Source organism: Scomber japonicus, chromosome 13 (genome assembly GCF_027409825.1).
Source record: "Scomber japonicus isolate fScoJap1 chromosome 13, fScoJap1.pri, whole genome shotgun sequence".
In the NCBI taxonomy this organism is placed as follows: Eukaryota; Metazoa; Chordata; class Actinopteri; order Scombriformes; family Scombridae; genus Scomber; species Scomber japonicus.
The window spans coordinates 22,657,736-22,675,753 of NC_070590.1; the positions used below are offsets into that span (position 1 = coordinate 22,657,736).

The 18,018-nt window shown below is 37.6% G+C and overlaps 2 protein-coding genes across 3 annotated transcripts in view; both read left to right on the forward strand.

Annotated features, from left to right (window-relative positions):
* kcnip1b (Kv channel interacting protein 1 b) overlaps nt 1-4,925 on the forward strand; it is a 14,836-nt gene extending 9,911 nt beyond the window's left edge. For both annotated transcript variants that reach the window (XM_053331945.1, XM_053331946.1), the window contains exons 2-8: nt 3,040-3,164; nt 3,265-3,334; nt 3,419-3,489; nt 3,603-3,710; nt 3,798-3,902; nt 4,179-4,241; nt 4,878-4,925. In XM_053331945.1, the coding sequence (XP_053187920.1) occupies nt 3,040-3,164; nt 3,265-3,334; nt 3,419-3,489; nt 3,603-3,710; nt 3,798-3,902; nt 4,179-4,241; nt 4,878-4,925 (590 nt within the window). The remainder of the gene's footprint in view (nt 1-3,039; nt 3,165-3,264; nt 3,335-3,418; nt 3,490-3,602; nt 3,711-3,797; nt 3,903-4,178; nt 4,242-4,877) is intronic.
* Nucleotides 4,926-8,531: 3,606 nt separating this feature from the next.
* On the forward strand, nt 8,532-15,991 carry npm1a (nucleophosmin 1a). The gene is made up of 11 exons (XM_053331941.1): nt 8,532-8,669; nt 10,034-10,113; nt 10,705-10,824; nt 11,108-11,201; nt 11,390-11,505; nt 11,590-11,654; nt 12,752-12,812; nt 12,898-12,972; nt 13,059-13,169; nt 13,260-13,334; nt 14,644-15,991. Exons 1-11 carry the CDS (start codon nt 8,621-8,623, stop codon nt 14,692-14,694), a joined length of 897 nt encoding a protein of 298 aa, XP_053187916.1. The 5' UTR covers nt 8,532-8,620; the 3' UTR covers nt 14,695-15,991.
* The last annotated feature ends 2,027 nt before the right edge of the window (nt 15,992-18,018 follow it).

Sequence of the window (18,018 nt, forward strand, 5' to 3'; positions counted from 1 at the left end):
AAAGTTTGTCTGACAGTGTCTGCTTTCCTGAAGTATAGATAGATAAGATAAGGTTAGATAGATGAGACTTTATTGATCCTCAGGAATGAAACAAAGTATTGAGGCTGCACAAAAAATGAATAAAGGTAGGTCACAAGGATTATGATAAATCCGATTGGATAAATCAGAGCCAGATGTGTATGTATGTGCAAAACCAGCTAAAATATTTTTCAAACCATGTCATGTTTTCTTTTCTTTTTTTAAGTAAGGGTTAAATCGCCACTTTGTGGTTTTACAGTTGCTTTTGTGCTGGTCTATTTCTGACCGGGCACTGTGACTTCCGAGTTTTGACATCACCTAGAGGTTGCAAGGCAACCACCAGGGACTCCAGGAAGTGACTGGATTGAACACACAAGACATAACATGTTAATTAGTGAGCTTTAAAGGCACTGGTAGTCAGATTTTATTACTTTTAGGCATGTCTGCAAGAAAGCAAATAAGCCTCTTTCCCAAAATGCCTAACTATATTTCAAGGTTATATTGCAAATGCTTATTTAAGTGTCAGATTGTAGGAAGAAATAGAATCAGAGAAATCATGACAAAACCAATATATGCAGCTCGTGTTTTCACTGCTTAGATGTTATGATGACATGTGAGATGCTCTCTGGTGAAACATTATGGCTTTGGGTAAGCCTGAATACAACCTGTTGTTAAAAAAGCTAGCCTGAAGCTGCCACAGTGGTTGTCATTAACAGTGTGACAGAGAAATCCCCACTTCTAATTACCTCCATCACTTCATTATGTAACACCTACCTCGGTACATGCTGATGCTCAGTCCTGCGAATTTTGTTAATGTATGTGCAGAGCAGCTGTTAAATCATTTACATTCCAACTCTTGCCTTGCAAATAACCATCATTACCAGTGATGTTGGTAGAAAATCTGCAGTATTTCTCTGCCTGAATGCCTCAGTTATGATCTGGTAATATGTATGTCTTCTTCTCATCACACTTCCATCGTTCAATGTTTGTCTTTTTTTTGATGTCCTCCAAACATATTGTGTTATGATTTTCTGCCATGTGTTCTTCTCTTTCTCTTCCCATCTTTTTTCTTCACACTCCGTCACCTCGTTCTTTCTCTCTTCCCATTTCTCCATATCTCACCCTTCTTCTAATCAACACCTCTGCCTGTTTCCTTCTCTCACCCTCATTTTTTGTATGTGTTTCTGATAACACTATTGCATTTGCTTTAACGCACATGCACCCTGATACCTTTGCTGTTTTGTTTTTGTGTGGTAATAGGCTTGTCTTCAAAGGAGGCGGGGGGGGGGAATTGTGTATGACATTTAAAAAAGAAAAATCATTTCATGCAGTATCACCACCACTGCTCACATTTATCATGGCTGTCTATCTCCATGACAACAAGAAGCAATGAGATCGCAGGAGTGAGGAGGAAGAGGAAGATGGAAGGAACACTGAGATAGAGCAATATATAACCATGTACAGTATGTTCAGCTGATAACTGGCAGTAAATATTCACAATATTTCAACCAAAAACCTTCAGAAAATAGATCCTGAACATAAGAAATTGCTTAAACTTGCTGTCACAGTATCTTGTGGTAATTGTCATAATTTTCCCATGTTTGTGGAAGATCTCTGTAAAAGTCATATTTTATGATTTCATAATAATTTCCAAAATTACCATAAGACTATAGCTTCACAAATACTTCATGTTTATTTATGTAGCCTTGAGAACGTGTTTGAACACAGTAAACACACATAAACACATGTACAGCTGCAAATGATGTTCTGATAGCTGAAACATGGATTTTGCATCTTTTTACACTGATTAAAACTGAAACCTAATAATCCTAACCCTAATTAACATGATCTAAATGATGCAAATTAAGATGATTCAAAATGTTAAGCAATTTTTATCATGCAAAGTAACAAATGCAGCAAATGAGAGCTTTCTTTCAGAAGTTAAATACAGTCAGGCATACAGTTTATGCCTCTAGGGACTGATAAATGGTGAATGACCAACAAGATATTTGATATAAAATTCAGATTGCTTCTGGCAGATGATGCAAGATGCTAGATGCAGCACTGAGGATCATTCTTTACAGGCTGATCAATGGGTTGAAATGAATGAATCACTGCTTTCTAAAGAGCAGGAGAATCATGTTCACTTTTATCTCCTTTTCTTACCGTATGACTAAGCCTAATCACACTGACACAGCCACAATAGAGCTTTTTTGGACTCATGTGTGTTTGTTATGTCATCTAAGTAGCTTTCATTGTGCAGTCCGTCAGTTTAATGAGGCTTTGTTCATTATGTTAAAATAATCCCCCGGAGGAAAAAACAGATCACACAGTATAACTACAAAAAAAGGCTGAATATATTGTTTATATCTGAAAAGTACTTGTGTAACTTATAGAGACAAGCCCCTGAGTGTGTGTTTCTATGTGTAAATATTCTGTCTAATAATCTGTGACACCAGTACAAGGTTGTGGAAGTGTGTGAATAATAAGCACTTGTTTTCTCTTGGATATTTGTTCATGTTTGTGAATTTATTGATGTGTGGATTGCGTCCGCTGTCGGAAGTCAGGATGTTAGTATTGGCCTTTAGCTGGAGACTGTCACAGTGACAAACACTTCCCCACAGCAGAACCATCTCCTCACATCATTAACCACCATCCATCTCAGCACCTGGTACTGAGCGCCATGTTGCCATTAATAAAATCCCTCAGCTCCTCTAATTTGTCAGGTGCATGTAGCTCCTCTAAAAATCCATCTTTTTCTCTCTTCTACCTCTTTCAGATCATCTCCCTGCCTTATTTTTCTGCCTTCACCTCTACAAGTGCTCTTTTCTGCTCTCTAATTAGACTTTTTATATGTTTCCTGACAACTTCACATTGTCAAGCTTTGCTGAGTCGCCTCTTTCCTTTGTGTTATCGTATTTCTAAAGAAACCGGGATTAAACTGGGATTGTTGAAGTCTTGACATGATTCTGTGTGATGATTATACCTCTTTCTAACTCTCTCTTTCTCTCTTCCCTGTAGATAAAACAGATGATGAGCTGGAAATGACGACGGTGTGTCACAGGCCAGAAGGTCTTGATCAACTGGAGGCCATCACCAACTTCAGCAAATCAGAGCTGCAGATCCTCTACCGTGGTTTCAAGAATGTAATCACACATTGTAGTGGACAAACATGATTTCAAGATGCACAGTTCTGGTTAACTTTTCCAACAAACTAAAAACATAATTCATCTTTTTTTCCCAAAGGAATGTCCAAGCGGAGTGGTAAACGAGGAGACATTTAAACACATCTACGCACAGTTTTTTCCTCATGGAGGTAAATTGCAACACTTTCTGTGAAGATACTGTATGAAGCTTTTTAAGAACAGAAAGCTTTACATGTTTGTGTTTTGTGTTGCAGATGCAAGCATGTATGCACATTATCTATTCAATGCATTTGACACCACAAACAATGGCTCCATTAAGTTTAAGGTAACAAAAAAATGCTGTCATCCTTCTATGTCATCATTTTTTGTGCAAAATTTCTTCACTGTCTTATGCAATGCTGCTTTCTGAGTTTATCCTGTGCCTCTATTAAACTTTAGGATTTTGTAGTGGGGTTGTCTATACTGCTGCGGGGAACACTGAGGGAAAAGCTGGAGTGGACGTTTCACCTTTATGACATTAACAGAGACGGCTACATAAACAGAGAGGTAAGACTGTGCTGTCACAATGTTTACAATGCTTTTTGGGTCAAGCCTGAATGTCAACACAATGTTCACTTTCTCTTCTTTCCTCAGGAAATGACTGAGATTGTGAGAGCCATTTATGACATGATGGGCAAGTACACCTACCCTGCACTAAAAGGAGACGTCTCACAGCAGCATGTGGATGCCTTTTTTCAGGTTAATTCACCAACACCTAATTAGACAATATACAAGTCGAAGTCCGCGTTTGTTGTTAAGTGATAGTTGATTGTAAAACCCATCATTTTACACAGCAGGAAGTAAAACAACCTGGCTCATCAACCACAAGGTTTCAAATAAGACTTGTATTTTTTTATATTAGTGAAGCCAGTCCTTACAGTCCACAGAAACTTTCTCAAGACAGCATTGTGTTCTATTATCAAACGTTCACTGATACTGATTCACACTATGTTCTGTTATATTCTTCTTCCACAGAAAATGGATAAAAACAAAGATGGAGTGGTTACTTTAGAGGAGTTTGTTATAGCCTGCCAGGAGGTGCGTAATTATATTTAAACATTTTAAAATGTATCAAATAGGGAAGCATATGGTCATATTGCTGAGACATGTTACTAGTATTCATACACATTTGTTATATACTGCAGCAGCAAATTTGTGCATGGAAATTCATACCTGTCCTTGGGGAACAGTAGCCCCCTTACTAGCTTTGAGAGCTGTCACTCACATCTCACAGTCTTCATTCAGCTAATGGACCACACTATAACACCTGAGTGAGCTCCAGTTGCTGAATTAAGACCCTGAGATGCAGTTGAAAGCTCCAAAAGCTAGTAAGTGTACTATTAAGTTTAGATAACACATAGAAAACATGTATGCCAGTGAAACTGTCAATGCAGACTACAAGCAGATCTGTACTGTAGTGTGTGTAGTTATGTTGCCAAGTCTAAATGAGGCCATACACATGCAGAAAACACCAACTTAGACATTACAAAGAATATATATCAACAGTCCTCCAGAACCACTTGAAACAGATGTTTCTGCAAAGAGAAATAATTATGTTATATCTGGAAGCCGCTTGTTCAGCAGCTATGGCTATACATTGCTTTATACAGCAATACAAAACAGTTGTAGTTAATTGCATCATTACGCATAATTACTTGTTTTCTCTCTTCCCAGGATGAAAACATGATGAGATCCATGCAGCTGTTCGAGAACGTGATGTAGGACAAGAGGGAGATAATGGAAAGAAGGGAAAAAGAGAGGGTGTAGTGTTAATGCGTGTGTGTGGATGGATATGTGCAATACATCCAGTCTCTCCTCCCCTTCCCAATTTGCCCGGCTGTGGTCTGTATACCCCACAAAGACTTTAATGAAGGGATCAGACTGGAATGCTTTTAGCCCTCCTTTGGAGTTGCACCACACAGTACAAAGTGACTGATGTTACAGACTCGTACATATACACATCGCCCTCAGTCCTGTCTTGAAGATTAACCTGTTAAAGATGCTCCTACATTACAAGGCTGCTCCTGACCAGCAAAGAGCTACTGTTCAACCAGCGGAACTAATTTTCTTTCTTCCTTTTTTTTGCCAAAATACATCTGCATGCAACAGGTTTTGATTTATTACCAAATTTTTGTTATGGGAATTTGGCCATAAAGACTATATTTATCTTGTGCATCTTGATTGACAGATATGGCATATTTCAAATGACCTGTGTTTGTTTCACTGTTACAGTGACCTCTGTACTTTTGTATTGGCCTAGCTGTTACTTGCTTGCAGAGTCTGTCTGATGCTTATTGTTAAAGTTTGTATAAAGCTTGCAGTAGAGAGGTCAAACTGTCTAGAAACATTACATTTCATGTGTCTTGTATGGTGTGTGTGTGTGTGTGTGTGTGTGTGTGTGTGTGTGTGTGTGTGTGTGTGTGTGTGTGTGTGTGTTTGTGTGTGTGTGTGTGTGTGTGTGTGTGTTTCTGTTTCTGTTTTTTCTGTCTGTTTCTATGTTGGAACTTAGGTATTAGTGAAAAGAAAGAAGAAATGGATCAATTCTTTGATATTTTCACTTGCTGCTTTGCTTCATGTGGTCAAATTGGTGTGTTGTTTAAAGGTGTAAAAATGTATTGTGAAACGTGAACCTGCATACATTTTGGATTTCATGACAAAGAGCCTGGAGTATGAAGATAATGAATAATTTATCAGGAAGGGGCTTGATCATAAAATCAATATCTGTCATCACACAGGTCAACAGTGATTATGATGTGATTTAAAGATGGTTGCAATGAAGACAGTAAAAGGTGTATGGAACTGATCCTGGGCCCAATTTTCTCACGAAATCCTTACATTAGAATGTTTAATCTTGCAGGGAAATACCACTGAATGTCAACTTTGGAAAGTGATCATTTGAAGACACTGAGGACAGCTCCATCTGTGTTAGTTAACATCTGGCACCTCCTCCTCCGTCCAAACCAAATCTGTGATGTCACACTGGCGTACTAGTACAGACAGAATAGGGTGACTCCTGCAGTCGCCTGGCATTTTTTTGTGAGTCAGGGTGTGCTTGAAAGCCCCACTTTAATAGAAAACTCACAAGGCTATAGTAGTTTTAGCACTGAAATATGAATCACTATTCTTTAGGAGCAGCTTTTTGCTGTATGCATCTGTGTGACATCTCAGTCTCAGGTCTCTGATGTCTTGGTTCAGAACGGAGTTGTTATATCTCACTTATAGAAAACTAAACTAATTCTAAGCCATAAGAATAAATATATGACTTCTTAAATTGAGTTGTGTTTTACTTGACAATCATTCTTTTGTGAGAAGTACCAGTCAAATGTTTAGTTAGACTTTCTCATTCAAGGGAATGGGAAGGTGTGTCCAAACATTTGACTGGTACTGTGTATGAATTTGAATAAGTAGATGCATAAAGATCGATGAAATGCATCACTTGTCGTGTAGTTGATTGTTGGTTTATGTTTGTTTTTTTATTTTTTATTTTCAAAATGGTTATATGATATTATTGTGTTTAAGTTTTAGCTATTTAAAACAAATCTTTATTAATTAATTTCCTTGTGTAAGTTGGCATTTGTTTCTTGTGTTTGATGCTGCTCTTAAGTGCTCTGTGGTTTTCATAGACAGTATTTATAACTATTGTTGTAAAAGTAATGAAAACTCAATAAAAAAACCCCACCTATACAAATGACATCTCCCCCTTCTGCCTACTTAAACATTCAAAATCTATGAATATGTAAATATTGTTTATTTCAAAGTTTTAACTGCAGGTCACACAATGTCTCCTTCATAAAAGTCCATTATGGCGTAGATGCACTGGAGGCTCCAGGTTGAAACTTGTGCAACTGGCATACTGGACAGTGATTGGCTCCAAAATTGTTGTGATGACATGAATCATGCTTGTAAGTACCTGCCCTAGCATCTAACATCCACCATAACATATTAGACAAGAGAGATTTTTGACTGGAGGAGGACTTTAAAAATATACCTCCCAATCAGAGTAATTGTATGAAAAAAGATAACATAGTGTAGATTTGGAAGTAGAATGAATCAAGTAAGCTACATGTTTTTGGAAAATGTACGTTCCTAACTCATCAAATATACAGTACAAATGAACATTTTAAACACTTATCATATAGGGAAGCATGTTTTCATATTATTGAGATGTGTTCCTAGCATTCATACACACTTGTTATACATTGTAGACATTCTACATTTTAAATTTGAGCATAGAAATTCATTCTTGACCTTGGGAAACAGTAGTCTTCTTCTTAGCTTTCAGTGCCTTCATTCAGCGAATGGAGCACAATTACACACTTACACCAGGAGCACACCGAAGAGCATGCTGCCGTCGAAGTGGGGCCGCTGCGAGTTTACATATTGCAACTCACCGCTGGATGCTTTTCGTTACTCTTCGGTGTGTTCCCGGCGTTAGGCCACATTATGATACCTGGGCAAGCCCCAGATGCTGAATTAAAACCACAAGATCCAGCTGAAGGCTCCAACCGCTGGTAAATTGACATTTGATCTTGTAGAAAACATATAGCCTACTGAAACTGTATCAATCAATCAACCCCAATATCTTCTTACTGTAGTGTGAGCAAGCATGTCTCTGGACCATGAATTAACCAGTGGTTACCAACCTAGGGGTTAGGACCAACACACGTTTATTGTCCTTTGTCAAACTTGCCTCATTGTTTGGCTTTTTTTAATCTTGAATTACCATATTCAATAGTCAAAAAGTCCTATAGGATTATAAAAAGAATTTCCGATTAGAAATTCTACTTGATTTTGGAACCACTCCTATAGGATTAAATTGTGTTACATCTTTAATTCTTATCACTGGAATTGTGGTTTTGTTTTTTTCAAGATTTAAGGATTTTTTTTTTAAATTCATGGGAATCCTGAGGGATTTTATTCGGACCAATGGGGAAAACTGATTTCCAAAAGGACTGTGCAAATCCCAAAAGAAACAAAACTTATTCCTATAGAATTCCTATGGGATCTTTAGAAATGTATGGAAATCCTATAGGATCCATGCTGGAAAAGATGAAAATCCTATATAACTTTTTGACAACGGTTTTATTTGCCGAAGCCTCTAATAGTTACTCAAATAAATAAAAATAAGTCCTCTGGTAGACAATGCAATGTGTGACAACTTGGGGTCCCTGGTAGACTTTTGGGGGGTCACAAGTCAAAAAGGTAGAGAACCATTGATCTAAACAAGGACATTGGCGTGTGCACTACACGGTATGATACAGTAGATGGCGCTGTGAAAGCGCGGGTTCTCTGTTTAACGACATTTAATAGGGAAGAAGAAGACGGCGGAGTACCACGTTAGTTAGTGGGTTCTAGTGGTAGTTGGTATTTCGTCCACGGCAGTCAAACAGCAGGTTACCCAGTTCCAAGACTGTAAAATGAACGGTTTAGACGAGGAACCCATGGCGCCACAGACGTTTCTTTACGGTGAGATAACTTCTTCGTTTCGTCAGTGACTTCATTATGTTTAACATTACGTGTCCTCGTGTTTTAAGGATGACATTAAGACAAAAAAACGACATAATGTATCCGCACACGGCCTCTCTATAGTGAGAGGTATTGTTCGTGTTGACAGCATGTTTAAAATGTAATATACTGCGTTATTAAATGATTTTATATTGTTGCAGGGGAGTAGTAGTGAGCTCTGGTAAGCTGCGCGGTTTTACACCATTTCTGCCACACACGTGTTTCACTATCAACATGGCGGCGCCTGCTATCTGAATAGCGTTGCTATTATAGCATTATCTGACTGACTGACAGAAGAAGGAACCTGTGTAGTTTCGATTATAGGGAGTCTCAGTGAAGTGTCGTTATTTTTAAGCTAAGGCATGACCTGACCTGGCTCTTGCTCCCCGGGAAATGTGACCTCAACGTGGGTTCAAACACACGCGGACCCCGCTGTCTTCCTCCTGATGATGTAGTCACCTACTGACACAGTGCTCAAGTCTTAACCTGGATTTGTTTGCAGTCTTTTGCCAACGAAATGATCTTTGTGGTTGCCTTTGCAAACATTTTAAATCACATTATCTTATTAAAAATGTATCCAGTTTCATGGGGGGGTCGTGTAATGTTACCCTTTCGCCCAACTGCCAGCCTAATGATTCCTAACCTGCTTTTATATGTGGATGTAATTGAGCTGATTTTATAGTGCAGACCTGAAACATAAATGTAATCAGGTATTCTTTCTGCTGGATGTAATGTTGAATAGGGTGAGTCATACATTGTGGGTCGATTCAAACCACAGGGGACAAACTTACTTTCCACACGTGATATGTGAATAGTTTATCTTTTACTCCTAGAAAACGGAATGGCAATCTAGAAACTGAGAATTGAGAGGTTTATTGCTCTTTATCCCATATTTTCTGTAAAGCTTTAAGGTTAAATGGAAAGGTAGAATGTGTTAAAATCGCATTCATCTACCATTCTTGTCCTAACAGTTAAAACACCTTCTTTTATATGTAACTGGAGCCACATAGCTCAGCAGTGGTGATATTGAATTTCCACCTAATAGTTTCAATTATTGTAAGGTTTTCTCCTCATTGATGGAATTTCCAGTGGCAAAGCCATGTGGGGCATATTCATATCAGTAATCTGTGTGGCTCCCTCTAGTGTGCATTATTAGAATGACACCCAGGTGGTTATCTATCCAAGGTAAAGCCAACCTTGGATTTGTATGTGTTTAAGTGATATGTTTTTTCTAGAAGCTATTTTTTTTTGTTTTTAAGCAAATTACTTGTAGATTTAAATCAGAGTATTGCTATGTTTTGATTAACTTTATTATTTTTCACCAGGGTGTATGCTCGAGTCTGGAAAAGATGTGGTGTTCAATCCTGACGATGATGACTTTGAGCATCAGCTAGATCTGAGGATGGTAAGTACTCTGAGATGCAGGGTTTATGTTAAGTCATTTGTAGTTGTGTAGCACCTCTTTAATACACAATAGCAGCCCAATACTGAACATCCATAAAGCTAATGTTCAACATGATAGAATTGTTTTTAAAAAGATACAGGCACACAATAATTGTCAATATCCCCAAGTGGACCATGTTTGTTTTGTTTGTTTGTTTGTTTGTTTGTTTACTGCTGTAGATGGGCCGTATCATAACCGAATATTAACAGCCATGTAGTGCAGAAGTTGTTAAAAATAGCCTTGTATCTCATAACTATTGCACCCACCATGCACATAGTTAATGGCATTTTTTGCACCACTTACTCATGCTCATTGTTGAAGTTAAACACACATTTTCTTTGTCAAAATAATTACCCCCTAGCCTGCAGTAATTGCACTTGTGTGGTGTCAGAAAAGATGCATTTCAGTAAACATGAGTAAAAAATGATAAGGGGAAGGCTGTAAAACTTTTTTGCACACATTCATTGTAATGAGTTGAGTCTTTTTATTGAAATGCAACAGTTAAAATAGGCTTGGAAGTAATGATGTGTACTCATGTCTTTCTGTCTTTAGGCCTGTGTGGACCCCAGCACAAAAGATGAACTTCACATGGTGGAGGTAGAAGGACAAGACTCAGAGGGTCAGAAAATCAAAGCAGCACTGGTTTCACTCAGACCCTCAACCCTGCCAAGTGTAAGTAAACCTCTTTGAAATACACTTAGAATGTCCTCTCGTTGTGTTGAGTTATTCCATCAGTACACACACACACAGGAAGCCTGTATTTGTTCAGTCAGGCTACTCTCGACACTTGACATTTTTGGATCCTGTCACCCCACTCATCTCAGAATATTAATACTTTCTCTGTGTAACACAATCATTAACAAGGAATATATGAAAGTTATTGAACTTTTAAGAGCACCCAGCTAGTGCAGAATGCATCGTGGAGGTGGCTTACTAACTCAAGTGCTTGTTGCAGGTGTGTCTCGGTGGTTTCACAATCACTCCTCCCGCAGTGTTCCGTCTGAAGGCAGGTTCTGGTCCCATCCATATCAGTGGACAACACCTTGTCAGTAAGTATTTGTTGTACACATGGAAGGCTGTTTTTAACTAGTCTGGGGGAAAAGTGTCTGGTTTATTATTTTTGACTGAAGATCTATACATGACTGATCTCAAAAGTTAGTTAATGGTACAACATATCTGACTTGTTTTGGTGGTAGGTTTTAAATCTTGTTTTAACCATTATAAATTGCTCTTAAAGTGATGGAGGCCGATCAGTCTCTTTACGAAGACGATGACGATGATGAGGAGGAGGAGGAAGAAGAACTCAAAACATCAAAGAAAAGGCCTGCTTCCTCCCCTGCCACCAAGTCTCAGGTTTGTTTGATGTCCTTCACCGTTTCAGTTTAATATTGGTCAAAAATCAAATGAGCGTAACTCACATTTCACCCTGTGTTACAGAAAAGAATGAAAGTGGAAGTGGATGATGACGACGATGACGAGGATGATGACGATGAGGATGATGAGTGAGTGTTGAGCTTCACACACATAAACATGCTATTCTGATCTTTTCAGGTCACACACACTTGAGGACAGTGGATGTTAACACTTCACTAAAATCAAAAAGTGTCAAACTAATTAACACTAGAGTTAATGATATGTCTAAAATAAAATGATATACAAGTCAAAAATAGTCTTACTTTAAAGGTAAACACTCTTGATTTTGGGGTCTGGTGACTGTAGGTGAAGTCATGTAAAACAGCAACATTTTCTCTGGTCTGTCCTCTAACTTGGACTTCAGACAGGCACAGCTTCACTACATGTTTAGGTTAGTCCTTCTGGGAAATGAACCCACTTCTCATCTTGATGCCAGCAGGCATCTGCAGAACAAAAAGTTAAATTTTCCTCCAGCTCTGTAATTTAAAAACTTGAGTTTAGAAATCTAAGTCTGTGGTTTTCAGTCCCGTTTGACTGTGTTTTATGCACTGTTCCTTTTTTAAACAAGCATTCAGACGTTGTCTGTTATGTTTTGCTATGATTTGGTTCATGTTAAACATTAATTTGATTCATATGGTTAAGCCAATGGATGATGGTATTGTCCAGTGGCAGACAGACATCTGCCACTAAGGCTCTGCCATTGTAACATTGTGATTTAATATGTCAGGCTTTGCTCATCCGGCTCTGTGTCTCAGATGCAGATAATGCCTTAAATATGTTCGCTTGATTTACAGGTGCAGCTTTTAGATCTGCCTGGTTTTCTATAAGTATTCATGAGTTTGTGTGTGTGTGTGTATGTATATAGGAGTTGTTAACTTTGTTTATCCTTAGTTCTTTGCTTAAAGACAAACAGTTCACCTCACCTGTAAAGAATATCTAATCATAATGTGTCTCAGCATATGAAGAAAAATTATGAAACGGTCAGAGAAAATCAGATAGATATTTCAGTCTCTGTCCTGTCTCTAAAATCCACAAATGATCTACCTCAATTTTAAATTTCTCAATTATCAACTGTAAGACTAAATGTATTAATTTGTGATAAATGATTCAAACTAACTTTTCTTCAGTGTTGTGTAATATTTCATCTTTTTAAAGAGTTTTTTTGTTTTTGGTTTTGTTTTTTAAGGGATGATGAAGATGATGATGATGAGGAAGAGGAGAGCGAGGAAGAAGAATCACCTGTCAAGGTAAGCAGCTGTTTTTACAGTTGTGGCAATTCCAGCTGAATGAACTTGCAGTCTTCTTTCACTAACAGCTGCATTTTCATAACAGGCCAAGCCGACACCCACCAAAAAAGCTCCTGCTCAGAATGGCAAGAGCCCAAAACCCAGCACACCCGCTAAGCAGGTAACCACTACCTTTCTCTAGCTTGAAAAATAACAGTCTAACTCGACCTGTTCTCCTGTTGTTAACATACTTAATGTGCATTGCAGGAAAAGACACCTAAAGGGAAGGGCGACAGGACACCTAAAACCCCAGCAACCCCCAAAGTCATTTTAACACTTCCTGAGATTAAAGAGAAGTTGATGGAAGCTGTGAAGAAGGTTAGTTTTATTATGACCATTTTCTTCCTTCTGAAAAGTTAAAAGAATAATGTGTTTGCTCATTAATTGTAATTGTGTCCATTTTTACAGGGAGTGACACTGCCTAAAATCCAGCCCAAGTTTGAGAACTTTGTGAAGAACAGCTATAAAGTAGCAGACAACAAGGTATAGTACTAAGTCTATGATGCACTTAGTCACCAGAGTTGGGAAGGTTACTTTTGAAATGTAATTGGTTACAGATCATTAGTTACCCTGTAACTAATGTAATGTCCCAGTGACTTAAATCAAACCTAACATACATTTCATTGAACAGGAAAACTGAGTAACACAAAATGAAATGCTCTGAACTGTTCAGCTCTGTCAGTCATACTGATGTTTCATAAATACACCAATAAATGCAGGATATCATTTTGGCCCAAGTTATTTTGCACTGTGTAATCTGTCCTGTAGAATTGGGCTCAGGTGTGCATAAGTAAATAGTAGTATATAATAAGTCAATAAAAAACAAGACCAGGGATGAAAATAATATAAAAACTAATGATTAAAACTAAAACATCTGATGCCACAAAAGACTTGACACCCAGCCCTAATTTGAATAAAACAAGAAGTAGGGAGTGTGTCCCTGTGTGCTGTGTGGATATAACAATATAATTAAGTTTGGTGTTTGTTGTTGTTTTTCTTCCGGTACAGTAGAAGCTTATGCAAGGTTTACATATTATAAGCTTTCACAAAAAAAGAATATATTTGGATGTAATCCCTTTTTTATAATCACCTACATTTTGATTAGTGACTGTAATTTAATTACATATTTTAGTGACACATTGATGTCCTAAATTATCAGAAAATTAATCAGAAAACCCAAGTTTTATTGTAAGTGTATTTCTACCTAAAGTTGATTTTAAATTTGATCATGATATATCAACATTAACACATCTGAAGTTGCGTGCCTCACTAAATTTAATTTGACATTTTCAAACTACTGACACATTTTATAAAGTAAAGAAGTCGAACGCTCAGTTGCATGTGTAGACTGAAACAATTAAATTAAGACTTGGGCCTTCTGATCCAAAATGAAGGCTTTACATATAAAGCTATAATATATGTTTTATTGCATTACAGATTTGTTTTCATATCTCAAGACTTTGACTGGATTGCAAATGTAGCCAGTGAACCAGTGCCTAAATGATAGCTGTTAATGCATTTTGTGTGTTTTATTGATATCACCACCAGGGGGCGGTAAAGTCTATTACATATAAGGCGCTGTAATATTGTGGTAAATGCACTAAATTCCTTGTTTATGTAGGTGAGCCAAAAAGGACAGATTCACACAGGAAGTGGCTTGAAAAGGACATTCATGTTTCTACTTATTAATTACTACATTTGAATATATTCTTTCTGTACCTACCACATGTTAGCACCATGAAATCAACCGCCAGCTTGACTGACACGTGTTTGTTTGTTTTTTTGTCTTCAGGCTGTTGCAGAGCTGTGGAAGTGGAGACAGGCGGTGAAGGATCCTAAATAACAGTCTCAGTAGTTTTATGTCTTTTTATGACTTGTTTATACCCATAGCACCTCTCAAACCCTCTGAAGCCAAACTCTGTGCCTCACACTTGTCAATTAATTCGAAGTCTAGTCCATCTCCAGCTGCCCTTCTGTATGAAGAGACTAGAGAGGAGGTGATGGTACACTGGCATCTTTCCAACTCCATCACCATCTCATCAGGGCAGAGCAACTATTTGGTTTGTTGAATAAACCCTCAGAGAACCAAGTTACAAATTTGCATCTTTGTAAATGTGTAAATAAAATTCTCGCTAGATTGTTGACACCCGAGATGGAGAATATCTTCATGTGTTATTTTTTTATATTTTACGTTAAAGGGTGATTTGGCCTCATGCAGAACAATACAAATGCACCTATTTGCAGTCTGATATCATCAAATCCATTTTAAACAGCCAATAAAACATGAGCTAATGTTGTCCATGGTCGTATGATTTGTCAGTTTTGGTAAAGCTGAATTGTTTTGCTGACATTGGCGTTGACCACAGTATTGATATTGATTTAGCAATATAGCTTAGTCTGATACCATTATGAACATAAACACTCTGCACTTTCTGAAAACACAACTCCTGTTAGGTGTGTTTGAATGTTTATGCTATTGTGAGATTCCTAAGGTTAAGATCCCATGATGCCAAACTGTCCACTTCTTCTGTTTGACACACTGTATCAGATTTTTGTTTTTTTTTCTTCTACCTTGTAAATTTTCAAGCATTTTACCGTCCGGAAATAATCAGCCAGTTATTACGCAACAAGTTGTATTGACTTTGAGTGAAGTGACGCACCCCATACACATTTCAGCAGTATTGGTCTAAATCCAGATTGTGTCACTGCTTTGTGTTGTCATAACTACTGATAACCAATCAGCCAAATGTTGAGTACTTGGTGTGTAAGTGACTGAATGCATGAAGGAGTTGTTTAGTTTTTGTTTAAGTCCAAACCAGCAAAATGCAGATTTGGAGAATTCATGGAAATGTTGCACATTGTAATGTTTTTTTAAGAAATTCCAACCTGAACTCAAGTTTAATGAAACTCTGTGCTCATTTGACCTGTGAAAGTTATGTTTAAAAATGTTAATGCATGAGGCCTGTTACAGCAGAAGATCATTCCATGTTCTGGAGAAACAAGTGTCAGTTTGTGTGACTAAAACTATGCTGTGGGTTTGGGTGGACTATCCCAAGATAAATGTGGTTATTTGAAAATTTGTCTTAATTTGAGCTTTTTTTTCTTTTTTTTTAATTACCATTAAAAGTTGAGAACAGAAACAGTCTCTGTGTTTCTTCAGACATCCAGTATCACATTTAAGATATCTCTTGAGGTTTGCAACTATGATAGTCTACATAGCCATCTCTGCAGATATACATGACTTGACAGCTGTGTGCTTGTAGGCAGGAGTTTATGTGGTAGAGTACAGTTTAAAGTCTTTTAAGCCATTGTTAAAGATTCATGTTGTGTCCTGAGGTTTCACGTTCAAGTGCTGAGGAAATATTAGAATAAATATTTGTTTAACCTAAAATGTACTGTGGTGAAATTGTGGTAATTGGCAGTCACTGCAGATGGCGTCATACTTTCATGTTCTGAGCGGTAAATCCAGATGTTTTATGTTCTTATTCCTTCTGTTGCACTAAAATATATCACAGTATAGTAATAAGTCAAGTCAGGTGAAGTGAGCAGCAATCCAGTTGACTTTGCATCATGCTGTTATGTAACTGGATCATCAGTGTGTTACTAATCAGATTCTGTATGTGTTTTGTATTCAGTCTAATTATTGCAGCATGGGCCCAAAATCCCACTTACTCATCTCTTTATCTCTAATATTAACCCCACTGACAATTTTCCAGTTATGTAGCACCCTATCATGCTGTTTCTCTCAGTAAGACATTCTTGATAGCTGGAAGGAGTCAATTCAGTGTGTCCATGTATTTATGTTCTTACAGTTTGGGTAGTTAAGGCCACTTCAAGAATATTAAGCTGTTTCTTTGCCTTTAATGGTCCATTAAAGGGGCGTTCAAATAGAGCAGTGCATCGTTACTGTCAGGGTGAGAAAAGGTGCTGAACAGTAATCATTTATCATCATCATGAAGTATAGCACAGAAATCTATGTTGTAATGGCCTGGATTTACTGTGATAAATAGCCCTACTTCCTGATTACATTAGAGGAGACAACAGATGAACGGCAGTCAGAATTTATGCAATGAAGCAATGGTTTTCTGTAAAAAAAAAAAGCTGCATTTTAAATTCCAACAGAAAAGAGGAGGGAAGAATTCCTCCCATCTGCAAAAATCAGAGCTATTTCAAACTGTTTCACTTGACATGTTCATTTAAGTAATACATGACTAAGTATACATCTACTCCCTATCATTATGTTTATTTACATGTGGGATCTTCCCCGAAAAGGTGGATTTTTCTAAGCAAGAAATAATCTTATCACAATGTGGGTGTAACATGTTTATCTAGTAGAAGAAAATAGTTCTTATGTTTCATTGCATGGTGTGAATTTATAAGACAGAGGAGGACTAGGGTCCGAAGGGTTGGCCACTTAAGAGTGAAGTCATTTTCATTTTTACTTTCATGATTTGGCCTAAGGGGAGGAAAGAATGAGTGATTAGAGAATGGCAGACAGAATGAGAACAGAGGAAAAGGAAAACTAGAGCAAGACACTGCTGGATCTTATAAATCACAGGAATCATAACTTCAGGGCACTGAATGACAAAGTGAAGAGAGATGAGACACAGTGCAAATAGACAGGAAAAATCAGAGGAGAAATAAGGAGAATTGAGGTGTTCCACTGTAGAGAAATATTATTTAAATTATCCTACATAATGTAAATTTCATTATGTACAATTTATAACGTAATCCATACAGTACATAACATATACTACAAGCAAAAAAAGTTACTTATATACACCACAAGGTGGCAATGAAACCAAAGCAACTGTCGTTTTGTTAGTCATGCTGCTGTGTACTCATCCACCTACAGGAAAATGGCTTCCAGCCAGAGAAGTGTGGCCTTGATGATTTTTGGATTCTTGCCTCAGTGCCTGTGTAGTCTGAAAATCATCTGCAACTTGAGACTGTCATGTGTGTTCACCAAAATGTATAAATGTCAGTATATCTTTTTCATAGCAGACATTTTGAGTGGTCAAAGCAGGAACAGCACAGGTGTGTTCTGTTTAGGTGTCCTGTAAGCCAGTATGCACACACTGACACCTGGACGCATAATAAAAGGTAGGAGTAATTCATGTAATTAGTGGCACCTCTGATTTTTATGGCATGTTAAAGTGTTTTATAA

Excerpts from the sequence above, each read along its gene's own strand:
- npm1a (XM_053331941.1), top strand. The coding sequence starts at position 8,621 with ATGAACGGTTTAGACGAGGAACCCATGGCGCCACAGACGTTTCTTTAC. Across the intron at positions 8,670-10,033 it reads GCCACAGACGTTTCTTTACG|GGTGTATGCTCGAGTCTGGA; the intron begins GTGAGATAACTT and ends ATTTTTCACCAG. Across the intron at positions 11,202-11,389 it reads CAGTGGACAACACCTTGTCA|TGATGGAGGCCGATCAGTCT; the intron begins GTAAGTATTTGT and ends TTGCTCTTAAAG.